The following is a 13259-nucleotide window of genomic DNA, read 5'->3' as shown; positions in this document are numbered from 1 at the left end:
CATCCAATTTGACATCCTTTTACCACCTCTTAGTTCCACTTTCATACATGTCAATTTTGGTCCCACATTTTGGTTCTAATCAACCATGTAAGTCACTTTTCACCATATTAGAGTCACTTTGCACCCTATAAGAGTCACTTTCCACCATAAATACAACAATTAATATGTTAACATCATATACATCCAATTTGATATCCTTTTACCACCTATTAATGCCACTTTCATACAAGTTAATTTTGTTCCACATTTTGGATCTAATCAACCATGTAAGTCATTTTTCACCATATTAGAGTCACTTTTCACCGTATAAGAGTCACTTTCCACCATATATACAACAATTAACATGTTAACATCATATACATCCAATTTGACATCCTTTTACCACCTATTAATGCTACTTTCATACAAGTTAATTTTGTTCCACATTTTGGCTCTAACCAACCATGTAAGTCACTTTTCAACATATTAGAGTCACTTTGCGTCCTATAAGAGTCACTTGCCACAATATATTGATACAATTAACATGTTAACATCATGTACATGCAATTAGACATCTTTTAACCACCTCTTGGTACTCCTTTCCTACAAGTCAATTTTGGGCCACATTTTGGTTCTAATCAATCATGTAAGTGACTTCTCACCATATTAGAGTCACTTTGCACCTTATAAGAGTCACTTGTCATCATATATTGGTACAATTAACATGTTAACATCACGTACTTGCAATTAAAAATCCTTTTACCACCTCTTAGTGCCACATTCATGCAAGTCAATTTTGGTCCACATTTTGGTTCTAATTAACCATGTAAGTCACTTTTCACCATATTAGAGTCATTTTGCACCCAATATGAGTCACTTTCCACAATCTATTTGTATAATTAACATGTTAACATCATATACATCCAATTTGACATCCTTTTACCACCTCTTAGTTCCACTTTCATACATGTCAATTTTGGTCCACATTTTGGTTCTAATGAACCATGTAAGTCACTTTCACCATATTAGAGTCACTTTGCACCCTATAAGAGTCACTTTCCACCATAAATACAACAATTAACATGTTAACATCATATACATCCAATTTGATATCCTTTTACCACCTATTAATGCCACTTTCATACAAGTTAATTTGTTCCACATTTTGGCTCTAATCAACCATGTAAGTCACTTTTCACCATATTAGAGTCACTTTTCACCCTATAAGAGTCACGTTCCACCATATATACAACAATTAACATGTTAACATCATATACATCCAATTTGACATCATTTTACCACCTATTAATGCTACTTTCATACAAGTTAATTTTGTTCCACATTTGGCTCTAATCAACCATGTAAGTCAATTTCACATATTAGAGTCACTTTGCGTCCTATAAGAGTCACTTGACACAATATATTGATACAATTAACATGTTAACATCATGTACATGCAATTAGACATCCTTTAACCACCTCTTGGTACTCCTTTCCTACAAGTCAATTTTGGGCCACATTTTGGTTCTAATCAATCATGTAAGTGACTTCTCACCATATTAGAGTCTCTTTGCACCTTATAAGAGTCACTTGCCATCATATATTGGTACAATTAACATGTTAACATCATGTACATGCAATTAGAAATCCTTTTACCACCCTATTAATGCTACTTTCATACAAGTTAATTTTGTTCCACATTTTGGCTCTACTCAACCATGTAAGTCACTTTTCAACATATTAGAGTCACTTTGCACCCTATATGATTCACTTTCCACAATCTATTAGTATAATTAACATGTTAACATCATATACAACCAATTTGACATCTTTTTACTACCTCTTAGTTCAATTTCATACAGGTAAATTTTGGTCCACATTTTGGTTCTAATCAACCATGTAAGTCATTTTTCACCATATTAGAGTCACTTTTCACCCTATAAGAGTCACTTTCCACCATATATACAACAATTAACATGTTAACATCGTATACATCCAATTTGACATCCTTTTACCACCTATTAATGCTACTTTCATACAAGTTAATTTTGTTCCACATTTTGGCTCAATCAACCATGTAAGTCACTTTTCAACATATTAGAGTCACTTTGCGGCCTATAAGAGTCAATTGCCATAATATATTGATACAATTAACATGTTAACATCATGTACATGCAATTAGACATGCTTTAAACCACCTCTTGGTACTCCTTTCCTACAAGTCAATTTTGGGCCACATTTTGGTTCTAATCAATCATGTAAGTGACTTCTCACCATATTAGAGTCACTTTGCACCTTATAAGAGTCACTTGCCATCATATATTGGTACAATTAACATGTTAACATCACGTACATGCAATTAGAAATCCTTTTACCACCTCCTAGTGCCACATTCATGCAAGTCAATTTTGGTCCACATTTTGGTTCTAATTAACCATGTAAGTCACTTTTCACCATATTAGAGTCATTTTGCACCCTATATGAGTCACTTTCCACAATCTATTTGTATAATTAACATGTTAACATCATATACATCCAATTTGACATGCTTTTACCACCTCTTAGTTCCACTTTCATACATGTCAATTTTGGTCAACATTTTGGTTCTAATCAACCATGTAAGTCACTTTTCACCATATTAGAGTCACTTTGCACCCTATAAGAGTCACTTTCCACCATAAATACGACAATTAATATGTTAACATCATATACATTCAATTTGATATCTTTTTACCACCTATTAATGCCACTTTCATACAAGTTAATTTTGTTCCACATTTTGGCTCTAATCAACCATGTAAGTCATTTTTCACCATATTAGAGTCACTTTTCACCGTATAAGAGTCACTTTCCACCATATATACAACAATTAACATGTTAACATCATATACATCCAATTTGACATCCTTTTACCACCTATTAATGCTACTTTCGTACAAGTTAATTTTGTTCCACATTTTGGCTCTAACCAACCATGTAAGTCACTTTTCAACATATTAGAGTCACTTTGCGTCCTATAAGAGTCACTTGCCACAATATATTGATACAATTAACATGTTAACATCATGTACATGCAATTAGACATCTTTTAACCACCTCTTGGTACTCCTTTCCTACAAGTCAATTTTGGGCCACATTTTGGTTCTAATCAATCATGTAAGTGACTTCTCACCATATTAGAGTCACTTTGCACCTTATAAGAGTCACTTGCCATCATATATTGGTACAATTAACATGTTAACATCACGTACTTACAATTAAAAATCCTTTTACCACCTCTTAGTGCCACATTCATGCAAGTCAATTTTGGTCCACATTTTGGTTCTAATTAACCATGTAAGTCACTTTTCACCATATTAGAGTCATTTTGCACCCTATATGAGTCACTTTCCACAATCTATTTGTATAATTAACATGTTAACATCATATACATCCAATTTGACATCCTTTTACCACCTCTTAGTTCCACTTTCATACATGTCAATTTTGGTCCACATTTTGGTTCTAATCAACCATGTAAGTCACTTTTCACCATATTAGAGTCACTTTGCACCCTATAAGAGTCACTTTCCACCATAAATACAACAATTAACATGTTAACATCATATGCATCCAATTTGATATCCTTTTACCACCTATTAATGCCACTTTCATACAAGTTAATTTTGTTCCACATTTTGGCTCTAATCAACCATGTAAGTCACTTTTCACCATATTAGAGTCACTTTTCACCCTATAAGAGTCACGTTCCACCATATATACAACAATTAACATGTTAACATCATATACATCCTATTTGACATCATTTTACCACCTATTAATGCTACTTTCATACAAGTTAATTTTGTTCCACATTTTGGCTCTAATCAACCATGTAAGTCAATTTTCAACATATTAGAGTCACTTTGCATCCTATAAGAGTCACTTGCCACAATATATTGATACAATTAACATGTTAACATCATGTACATGCAATTAGACATCCTTTAACCACCTCTTGGTACTCCTTTCCTACAAGTCAATTTTGGGCCACATTTTGGTTCTAATCAATCATGTAAGTGACTTCTCACCATATTAGAGTCTCTTTGCACCTTATAAGAGTCACTTGCCATCATATATTGGTACAATTAACATGTTAACATCATGTACATGCAACTAGAAATCCTTTTACCACCCTATTAATGCTACTTTCATACAAGTTAATTTTGTTCCACATTTTGGCTCTACTCAACCATGTAAGTCACTTTTCAACATATTAGAGTCACTTTGCACCCTATATGATTCACTTTCCACAATCTATTAGTATAATTAACATGTTAACATCATATACAACCAATTTGACATCTTTTTACTACCTCTTAGTTCAATTTCATACAGGTAAATTTTGGTCCACATTTTGGTTCTAATCAACCATGTAAGTCATTTTTCACCATATTAGAGTCACTTTTCACCCTATAAGAGTCAGTTTCCACCATATATACAACAATTAACATGTTAACATCGTATACATCCAATTTGACATCCTTTTACCACCTATTAATGCTACTTTCATACAAGTTAATTTTGTTCCACATTTTGGCTCAATCAACCATGTAAGTCACTTTTCAACATATTAGAGTCACTTTGCGGCCTATAAGAGTCAATTGCCATAATATATTGATACAATTAACATGTTAACATCATGTACATGCAATTAGACATGCTTTAACCACCTCTTGGTACTCCTTTCCTACAAGTCAATTTTGGGCCACATTTTGGTTCTAATCAATCATGTAAGTGACTTCTCACCATATTAGAGTCACTTTGCACCTTATAAGAGTCACTTGCCATCATATATTGGTACAATTAACATGTTAACATCATGTACATGCAATTAGAAATCCTTTTACCCCCTCTTAGTGCCACATTCATGCAAGTCAATTTTGGTCCACATTTTGGTTCTAATTAACCATGTAAGTCACTTTTCACCATATTAGAGTCATTTTGCACCCTATATGAGTTACTTTCCACAATCTATTTGTATAATTAACATGTTAACATCATATACATCCAATTTGACATCCTTTTACCACCTCTTAGTTCCACTTTCATACATGTCAATTTTGGTCCACATTTTGGTTCTAATCAACCATGTAACTCACTTTTCACCATATTAGAGTCACTTTGCACCCTATAAGAGTCACTTTCCACCATAAATACAACAATTAACATGCTAACATCATATACATCCAATTTGATATCCTTTTACCACCTATTAATGCCACTGTCATACAAGTTAATTTTGTTCCACATTTTGGCTCTAATCAACCATGTAAGTCACTTTTCACCATATTAGAGTCACTTTCACCCTATAAGAGTCACTTTCCACCATATATACAACAATTAACAGGTTAACATCATATACATCCAATTTGACATCCTTTTACCCCCTATTAATGCTACTTTCATACAAGTTAATTTTGTTCCACATTTTGGCTCTAATAAACCATGTAAGTCACTTTTCAACATATTAGAGTCACTTTGCATCCTATAAGAGTCATTCGCCACAATATATTGATACAATTAACATGTTAACATCATGTACATGCAAACATCCTTTAACCACCTCTCTTAGTGCCACATTCATACAAGTCAATTTTGGTCCACATTTTGGTTCTAATTAACCATGTAAGTCACTTTTCACCATATTATTGTCATTTTGCACCCTATATGAGTCACTTTCCACAATCTATTAGTATAATTAACATGTTAACATCATATACAACCAATTTGACATTTTTTTACCACCTCGTAGTTCAATTTCATACAGGTAAATTTTGTTCCACATTTTGGTTCTAATCAACCATGTAAGTCATTTTTCACCATATTAGAGTCACTTTTCACCGTATAAGTCACTTTCCACCATATATACAACAATTAACATGTTAACATCATATACATCCAATTTGACATCCTTTTACCACCTATTAATGCTACTTTCATACAAGTTAATTTTGTTCCACATTTTGGCTCTAATCAACCATGTAAGTCACTTTTCAACATATTAGAGTCACTTTGCGTCCTATAAGAGTCACTTGCCACAATATATTGATACAATTAACATGTTAACATCATGTACATGCAATTAGACATCCTTTAACCACCTCTTGGTACTCCTTTCCTACAAGTCAATTTTGGGCCACATTTTGGTTCTAATCAATCATGTAAGTGACTTCTCACCATATTAGAGTCACTTTGCACCTTATAAGAGTCACTTGCCATCATATATTGGTACAATTAACATGTTAACATCACGTACATGCAATTAGAAATCCTTTTACCACCTCTTAGTGCCACATTCATGCAAGTCAATTTTGGTCCACATTTTGGTTCTAATTAACCATGTAAGTCACTTTTCACCATATTAGAGTCATTTTGCACCCTATATGAGTCACTTTCCACAATCTATTTGTATAATTAACATGTTAACATCATATACATCAAATTTGACATCCTTTTACCACCTCTTAGTTCCACTTTCATACATGTCAATTTTGGTCCACATTTTGGTTCTAATCAACCATGTAAGTCACTTTTCACCATATTAGAGTCACTTTGCACCCTATAAGAGTCACTTTCCACCATAAATACAACAATTAATATGTTAACATCATATACATCCAATTTGATATCCTTTTACCACCTATTAATGCCACTTTCATACAAGTTAATTTTGTTCCATATTTTGGCTCTAATCAACCATGTAAGTCACTTTTCACCATATTAGAGTCACTTTTCACCCTATAAGAGTCACGTTCCACCATATATACAACAATTAACATGTTAACATCATATACATCCAATTTGACATCATTTTACCACCTATTAATGCTACTTTCATACAAGTTAATTTTGTTCCACATTTTGGCTCTAATCAATCATGTAAGTCAATTTTCAACATATTAGAGTCACTTTGCGTCCTATAAGAGTCACTTGCCACAATATATTGATACAATTAACATGTTAACATCATGTACATGCAATTAGACATCCTTTAACCACCTCTTGGTACTCCTTTCCTACAAGTCAATTTTGGGCCACATTTTGGTTCTAATCAATCATGTAAGTGACTTCTCACCATATTAGAGTCTCTTTGCACCTTATAAGAGTCACTTGCCATCATATATTGGTACAATTAACATGTTAACATCATGTACATTCAATTAGAAATCCTTTTACCACCCTATTAATGCTACTTTCATACAAGTTAATTTTGTTCCACATTTTGGCTCTAATCAACCATGTAAGTCATTTTTCACCATATTAGAGTCACTTTTCACCCTATAAGAGTCACTTTCCACCATATATACAACAATTAACATGTTAACATCGTATACATCCAATTTGACATCCTTTTACCACCTATTAATGCTACTTTCATACAAGTTAATTTTTTTTTTTGCTAATTAAAAAATTAATAAAAGAGAAAAGAGAATACAATTCTAGGGGCATACCCCGCGAAATAGGAAAACATCCCAACACAAGACTTCAAGACTTCAAAGTCCTGATCTAACACATATTCCGATACTTAAGAATTCCAGAAAAGAGTTAAAACAATAAAATCTGCAAAGTGCTGTCCTTTTTAATTTCCTGCTGAAAGGAAATGTTGGAGTACAATTTTTCTCTAATTCGAGCCTTAATGTCATTAATCAGTTGATTTGCCATCCGAGGAGGCCCACTTGCATGATTCCTCTTGTTTCTTTCTGCCCAAACAAAATGGAAGGTGGTTGCCACATATAATGAGGCAAAATTTTTCCTTATAGCGTCCACGTTGCCTTGAGTGATATTACCATTTTGAAAAGCTTGCCAACTGAGTGAGATGGGAATAGGGCATTCTTTCAAGTTTTGTTGCACATAAGCACAGTTAATAAATAAATGCTCATGAGTCTCCCTGTCATTACAGAGGAAGCAATCAGGGTTGACATTAAACCCAAATCTAACCATTCGGTCTCGAGTCAACAATCTTTGTCTCATAATTAGCCACAAATTAATGGAGAACTTCGGAACCGCATATTTGTGCCATACCAGTTTAATCCAGCTAGGTGCCACCGCTCGAGTTCGTAAAGTATCCCACATATGAGATAAGGAAACAGGCCCTATAAAGTTATTCCACAGGATTCGATCTCGGCGCAAGGGAATAATAGAAGAGCACTGATGCCTCAATTCTATTGCTAGAACATGATTAGTAGGACAGAGATGCCATTCAGTGCCTTCTAGCATATCAGAGACTCTATCTAAAGAGTTGGACTCCATGATCGATATAATAGAGTCCGAGAATACTTGAGAAAGAATTTTACCTCGCATCCAGGGATCATGCCAGAAATAGAAATTAGAATCTACTCCCACCTTATATGAAATATAATTTAGAGCATCACTTCTAGCTTTAAAAATTTTTCGAAGGCCCCAGGAGCATTTACTCGGCATCTTGCGCGTCCAGAATGGTTTCTGTGAAAGAATGGTGAAGTGCACCCATTTAACCCAAATAGAGTTGTAATTATTAATGATTCTCCAAAGCTGATAGAATATAGCACATTTATTCCAAAGGAATAAGTCTTTAAATCCCAATCCTCCTTCGGTTTTTGGATAACAGCAATCACTCCATGCAACCTTAAATTGGCAAGGGCCATGATAGGAGCCACTCCAGAGAAAATGACCAAGAATACTTTGAATTTTCTTTAAGATTCGCTTTGGAAGAAAAAGAAACATCGCCCAATGGTTTTGAATGCCATAAAGCACCACTGCCACCAGCTGAACTCGTCCAGCCAAGCTAATAAATTTGAACGTCCAGTGATCTATTTTCCTGCATAATTTATTGATCAAAGGTTCACAGTCCCGTACCCGGAGTTTGCCAGAAATTAATGGAAGACCCAAATAAGCTACCGGAAGGTTTCCTCTCGAAAACCCAGAAAGATTGATGGCAAATTCCTGAATGTCATTCGGCACATTACCAAAGAAGCACGTGCTTTTCGCACAGTTGGCCTTGAGACCAGAAGAGATGGAGAAATTAGTTACCCCCTGTAAAATTTGAGAAATAGAGTCTCTGTCACCTTTGCTAAAGATAAGAACATCATCCGCAAAAATCAAGTGCGTAAGCTCAATCTGCCTAGCCCTCCAATGAAACTGAAATGAACTAGTATTGGTGGCAGAATTAATGCAAGAAGTTAGAACCTCCATCGCAATGACAAAAAGATAAGGTGATAATGGGTCACCTTGTCTTAAACCTTTACGGGCCCGTATGAAACCTTCCAGGGAGCCATTGATTTTGATAGACATCATGCAGGAAGTAACACAAGCCTTGATCCAATTAATAAACTTAGCAGGAAAATTCATGCGAGAGAGAGTATGAAATAGAAATTCCCAACTAAGCGTATCAAAAGCCTTACAAATATCCAATTTACAAGCGAATCTAGGAGGACCTGAATTGAGGTGATAGTCTTTGCAAAGAGATTGAGCTAATAATACATTATCACCAATAATCCTCCCCGGAATAAATGCAGCTTGATTCGGAGAAATCACAGTAGGCATAATTTCTTTCATTCTTTGGGCAATTAGCTTAGTGATACATTTGTAGATAACATTACAACAAGAGATTGGCCTAAACTGAGACAGATGGGAAGCATTAGCAATTTTAGGAATTAAGGCAACAGCAACTGTATTAATGCATCTAGGCAAGGAATCACATTCAAAGAAAAATAAAATAGCATCAGTAACAAGAGTACCAACAATACTCCAAGCTTTGATAAAGAATTCAGCAGTAAACCCATCTGGCCCAGGGCTTTTGTTCTTAGCCATGCTTTTAAAACTACCATGAATGTCTTCTTTGGAGAAAGGAGCAATTAGGCCATTACAAGAATCTTCAGGAATACTTGGAAGAATTTGCCGCATCAAGAGGTTATCATCCAACCCCAAATCTGGATCCGAACCCACTAGGCCCGTAAAATAGTCCACAAGCCGTTCTGGAAATGCTTTCATGAGAAGTATGAGTCACCCCCAAATCATCCTCTAAACTCAAGAGTTTATTAGTGTTCCACCGACCCTTACAAGATTTAAAGAAAAAACCATTGTTACCATCCCCTTTGTTCAACCAGTTAATTCTAGACTTTTGCTTAAGGATTATTTCCTCTGAAAGCAGGGCAGCCTTATATTTAGAGATTAAAAGAAGCTCCTCTTCCCGTTGAGATTGCGACGATGGAGTACTCATACTCGACTGAAAGTCTAGCAGTGCCTGTCTGGTGGTAATAACCTCTTGATGAAGATTACCAACATCTCGATTCAAAATTTTGAGAGCTTTTTTGACATTACGAAGCTTAGAAGAAAGCCTGAACCAAGGAGTTCCCGTAACCTCAATGTCCCATGCTTTCTCGACCACTTGGAGAAAATCTTCATGCTCAATAAGGTGGTTAAAAATTTGAAACGGTTTAGAGAGACGGTCTTTTTGGAGCCCCAAGAGAAGAACTGCAGGGCAATGATCTGAGAGACCTCGGGGCAAGAATTTTGCTGAAGATAAATCAAAAACTTCCAACCATTTAGCATTCACCATAACTCTGTCGAGTTTCCTCTGAAGAGGAGCCACAATATTGCCATCCCTCCAAGTAAAAAATTCCCCTCCGTAATGCAAATCTGTGACTGCTAGATGTTTGACGCATTGCTTAAACTCCACCATAGCTCTATTCCTGTTCGGCAAGTCTCCAGTGGTTTCATTGGCTTCCAAGAAAGCATTAAAATCTCCAAGGAGACACCATGGCAGACTATCTGGACCCATGGGAAGGTCATTCTGAATGGCAAATAATTCATTCCAAAGAGGACGTCGATCAACCAAATCATTATAGGCATAAATTACAGTAACCACACAACTAGAAGACCCATCCCGCCGAGAGACAAAACAAGTAACCTGCTGGGCCGAAGCGCGAAAAACAATAACATTCCACAGAAGAGAGTCCCATCCAAGCCAAATTCTACCATTATAATGGAATTCATAATTATTTAACCAAGTGAATCTTGGAGCGATAATCGAAGAAATAGAAACAAAATTTTCCTTTTTGACATGAGTTTCAAGGAGAGCACAAAAACTAATCTTATTAGTGCTAAAGAAATCCTTGACGAAGGCTATCTTCGAATTTAGCCCTCGTATGTTGTAGGAACAAAAATCTATCTCCATAATAAATTATTTTGATGCGTCCTATAAGAGTCACTGGCCACAATATATTGATACAATTAACATGTTAACATCATGTACATGCAATTAGATATCCTTTAACCACCTCTTGGTACTCCTTTCCTACAAGTCAATTTTGGGCCACATTTTGGTTCTAATCAATCATGTAAGTGACTTCTCACCATATTAGAGTCACTTTGCACCTTATAAGAGTCACTTGCCATCATATATTGGTACAATTAACATGTTAACATCATGTACATGCAATTAGAAATCCTTTTACCACCCTATTAATGCTACTTTCATACAAGTTAATTTTGTTCCACATTTTGGCTCTAATCAACCATGTAAGTCACTTTTCAACATATTAGAGTCACTTTGCACCCTATATGATTCACTTTCCACAATCTATTAGTATAATTAACATGTTAACATTATATACAACCAATTTGACATCTTTTTAACACCTCTTAGTTCAATTTCATACAGGTAAATTTTGTTCCACATTTTGGTTCTAATCAACCATGTAAGTCATTTTTCACCATATTAGAGTCACTTTTCACCCTATAAGAGTCACTTTCCACCATATATACAACAATTAACATGTTAACATCATATACATCCAATTTGACATCCTTTTACCACCTATTAATGCTACTTTCATACCAGTTAAATTTGTTCCACATTTTGGCTCTAATTAACCATGTAAGTCACTTTTCACCATATTAGAGTCATTTTGCACCCTATATGAGTCACTTTCCACAATCTATTTGTATAATTAACATGTTAACATCATATACATCCAATTTGACATCCTTTTACCACCTCTTAGTTCCACATTCATGCAAGTCAATTTTGGTCCACATTTTGGTTCTAATCAACCATGTAAGTCACTTTTCACCATATTAGAGTCACTTTGCACCCTATAAGTGTCACTTGTCACCATATATTGAAAAAATTAACATGTTAACATCATGTACAAGCAATTAGACATTAACCACCTCTTGGTACCCCTTTCCTACAAGTCAATTTTTGGCCACATTTTGGCTCTAATCAATCATGTAAGTGACTTCTCACCATATTAGAGTCACTTTGCACCTTATAAGAGTCACTTTGCACCTTATAAGAGTCACTTGCCATCATATATTGGTACAATTAACATGTTAACATCATGTACATGCAATTAGAAATTCTTTTACCACCTCTTAGTGCCAAATTCATCCGAGTCAATTTTGTTCCACATTTTGGTTCTAATTAACAATGTAAGTCACTTTTCACCATATTAGAGTTATTTTGCACCCTATATGAGTCACTTTCCACAATCTATTTGTATAATTAACATGTTAATATCATATACATCCAATTTTATATCCTTTTACCACCTCTTAGTTCCACTTTCATACAGGTCAATTTTGTTCCACATTTAGGTTCTAATCAACCATGTTAGTCACTTTTCACCATTTTAGAGTCACTTTGCACCCTATAAGAGTCACTTTCCACCAGAAATACAACAATTAACATGTTAACATCATATACATCCAATTTGATATCCTTCTACCACCTATTAATGCCACTTTCATACAAGTTAATTTTGGTCCACATTTTGGCTCTAATTAACCATATAAGTCACTTTTCACCATATTAGAATCACTTTGCACTCTATAAGAGTCACTTGTCACCATATATTGATACAATTAACATGTTAACATCATGTACATGCAATTAGACGTCCTTTAACCACCTCTTGGTACCCCTTTCCTACAAGTCAATTTTTGGCCACATTTTGGCTCTAATCAATCATGTAAGTGACTTCTCAGCATATTAGAGTCACTTTGCACCTTATAAGAGTCACTTGCCATCATATATTGGTACAGTTAACATGTTAACATCATGCACATGCAATTAGAAATCCTTTGACCACCTCTTAGTGCCACATTCATCGGAGTCAATTTTGGTCCACATTTTGGTTATAATTAACCATGTAAGTCACTTTTCACCATATTAGAGTCATTTTGCACCCTATATGAGTCACTTTCCACAATCTATTTGTATAATTAACATGATAACATCATGTACATGCAATTAG

General features: G+C 34.9%; 1 protein-coding gene across 1 annotated transcript; it reads right to left on the bottom strand.

Annotated features, from left to right (window-relative positions):
* Positions 1-9913: 9913 nt before the first annotated feature.
* Positions 9914-11176, bottom strand: LOC141701414 (uncharacterized). The gene has a single exon (XM_074505067.1). The coding sequence runs from the start codon at positions 11174-11176 to the stop codon at positions 9914-9916; it is 1263 nt and encodes a 420-aa protein (XP_074361168.1).
* Between the last annotated feature and the right edge of the window lie 2083 nt (positions 11177-13259).

The sequence above is a fragment of the Apium graveolens genome, unplaced genomic scaffold, assembly GCF_009905375.1.
Source record: "Apium graveolens cultivar Ventura unplaced genomic scaffold, ASM990537v1 ctg3803, whole genome shotgun sequence".
NCBI classification, from domain to species: Eukaryota; Viridiplantae; Streptophyta; class Magnoliopsida; order Apiales; family Apiaceae; genus Apium; species Apium graveolens.
Note: the sequence above shows the minus strand (reverse complement) of the source record. Positions and strands in the feature narration are given on the sequence as shown.